The sequence below is a fragment of the Malurus melanocephalus genome, unplaced genomic scaffold (genome assembly GCF_030028575.1).
Source record: "Malurus melanocephalus ecotype Western Australia unplaced genomic scaffold, MMel_1.1 scaffold_4473, whole genome shotgun sequence".
NCBI lineage: Eukaryota > Metazoa > Chordata > Aves > Passeriformes > Maluridae > Malurus > Malurus melanocephalus.
In genome coordinates this window covers 3,627-4,716 of record NW_026627705.1, presented here as the reverse complement: position 1 = coordinate 4,716, position 1,090 = coordinate 3,627, and the positions used below count along the sequence as shown (strand labels likewise).

General features: G+C 56.2%; 1 protein-coding gene across 1 annotated transcript; it reads left to right on the top strand.

The window, feature by feature from the left end:
- The first annotated feature begins 30 nt into the window (after positions 1–30).
- On the top strand, positions 31–773 carry LOC130588339 (zinc finger protein 35-like). The gene has a single exon (XM_057389273.1). The coding sequence runs from the start codon at positions 117–119 to the stop codon at positions 771–773; it is 657 nt and encodes a 218-aa protein (XP_057245256.1). The 5' UTR covers positions 31–116.
- The last annotated feature ends 317 nt before the right edge of the window (positions 774–1,090 follow it).

Genomic DNA, 1,090 nt, shown 5'->3' with positions numbered 1-1,090 from the left:
GCTGCCGACACCGTCCTGCCGGGGATGGATTGGGGGGATCTCCTTCCCCTTCCCTCTGGCACAGAGGCAAATCCCATCCTCTCCATGTCCTTCCTCCCCCAGACAATGAGCTGAGGATGGAGAGCAGGGAGGACAAATCCCACCAGCAGAACCCCGTGGAAGAGGCCATTTTGACAGACTGCACAGTGCCAGAATCTAATGAGAAGGAAAAGCCCTGGAGATCTTGCGCAAGGAGCAGCTCCAAACACAGCCCAGGGTGCTCTGAGGGGAAAAGACCCACCCAGGGCCAGGAAGGCACCCAGAGCTTCAGCCGGGGCTTGGACCGAGTGGTCCATGAGCAGCTTCACGCTGGGGAGAAGCCCTACAAGTGCTTGAAGTGTGGGAAGAACTTCAGCACAAGCACCATCCTGATCCGTCACCGGCTGATCCACACTGGGGAATGGCCCTACGAGTGTGGGGAATGTGGGAAGCGCTTCAGCTACAGCTCTGAACTGATCCGCCACCAGCGCATCCACACTGGAGAGAGACCCTATGAGTGTTCTGAATGTGGGAAGAGATTTTCACAGAGCTCCAATCTCCTCACACACCAGCGGATTCACACAGAGGAGAGGCCCTTCCGCTGCCCCGACTGTGGGAAGGGCTTCAAGCGAAACTTCACCGTCATCATCCACCAGCGCATCCACACTGGGGAGAGGCCCTACGAGTGTCCCCAGTGTGGGAAGAGCTTCTACTGTAGGTCTCACTTGGTCCAACACCAACGGAGGCACCACTAAGGGAAGCCCTGTGAGTGCCCTTTGTGCAGGAAATGCTTCATCTGCTGCTCCAACTTCATCCTCCATCATGGGACCCAGTTTGGGAAGAGCCCTGGTGACACACATTCCCAATGATCCATGTTAGGAAGACACCTGTCCCTTCTCTGTCCCTGGGACTCATGTGAGGTGGGATGGAAGAACATGAGGGTCTGGCCATGCCCCTGTCATTATATCTGATCCCACCTCAGGTCATTCCCAGGGACAGGAAAAGGGACTCTTTCTCTCTGCCGAGAGGATAAGGTCTTTCTGGGCAGGAGAAAATATGTGGTCAGGAGGAG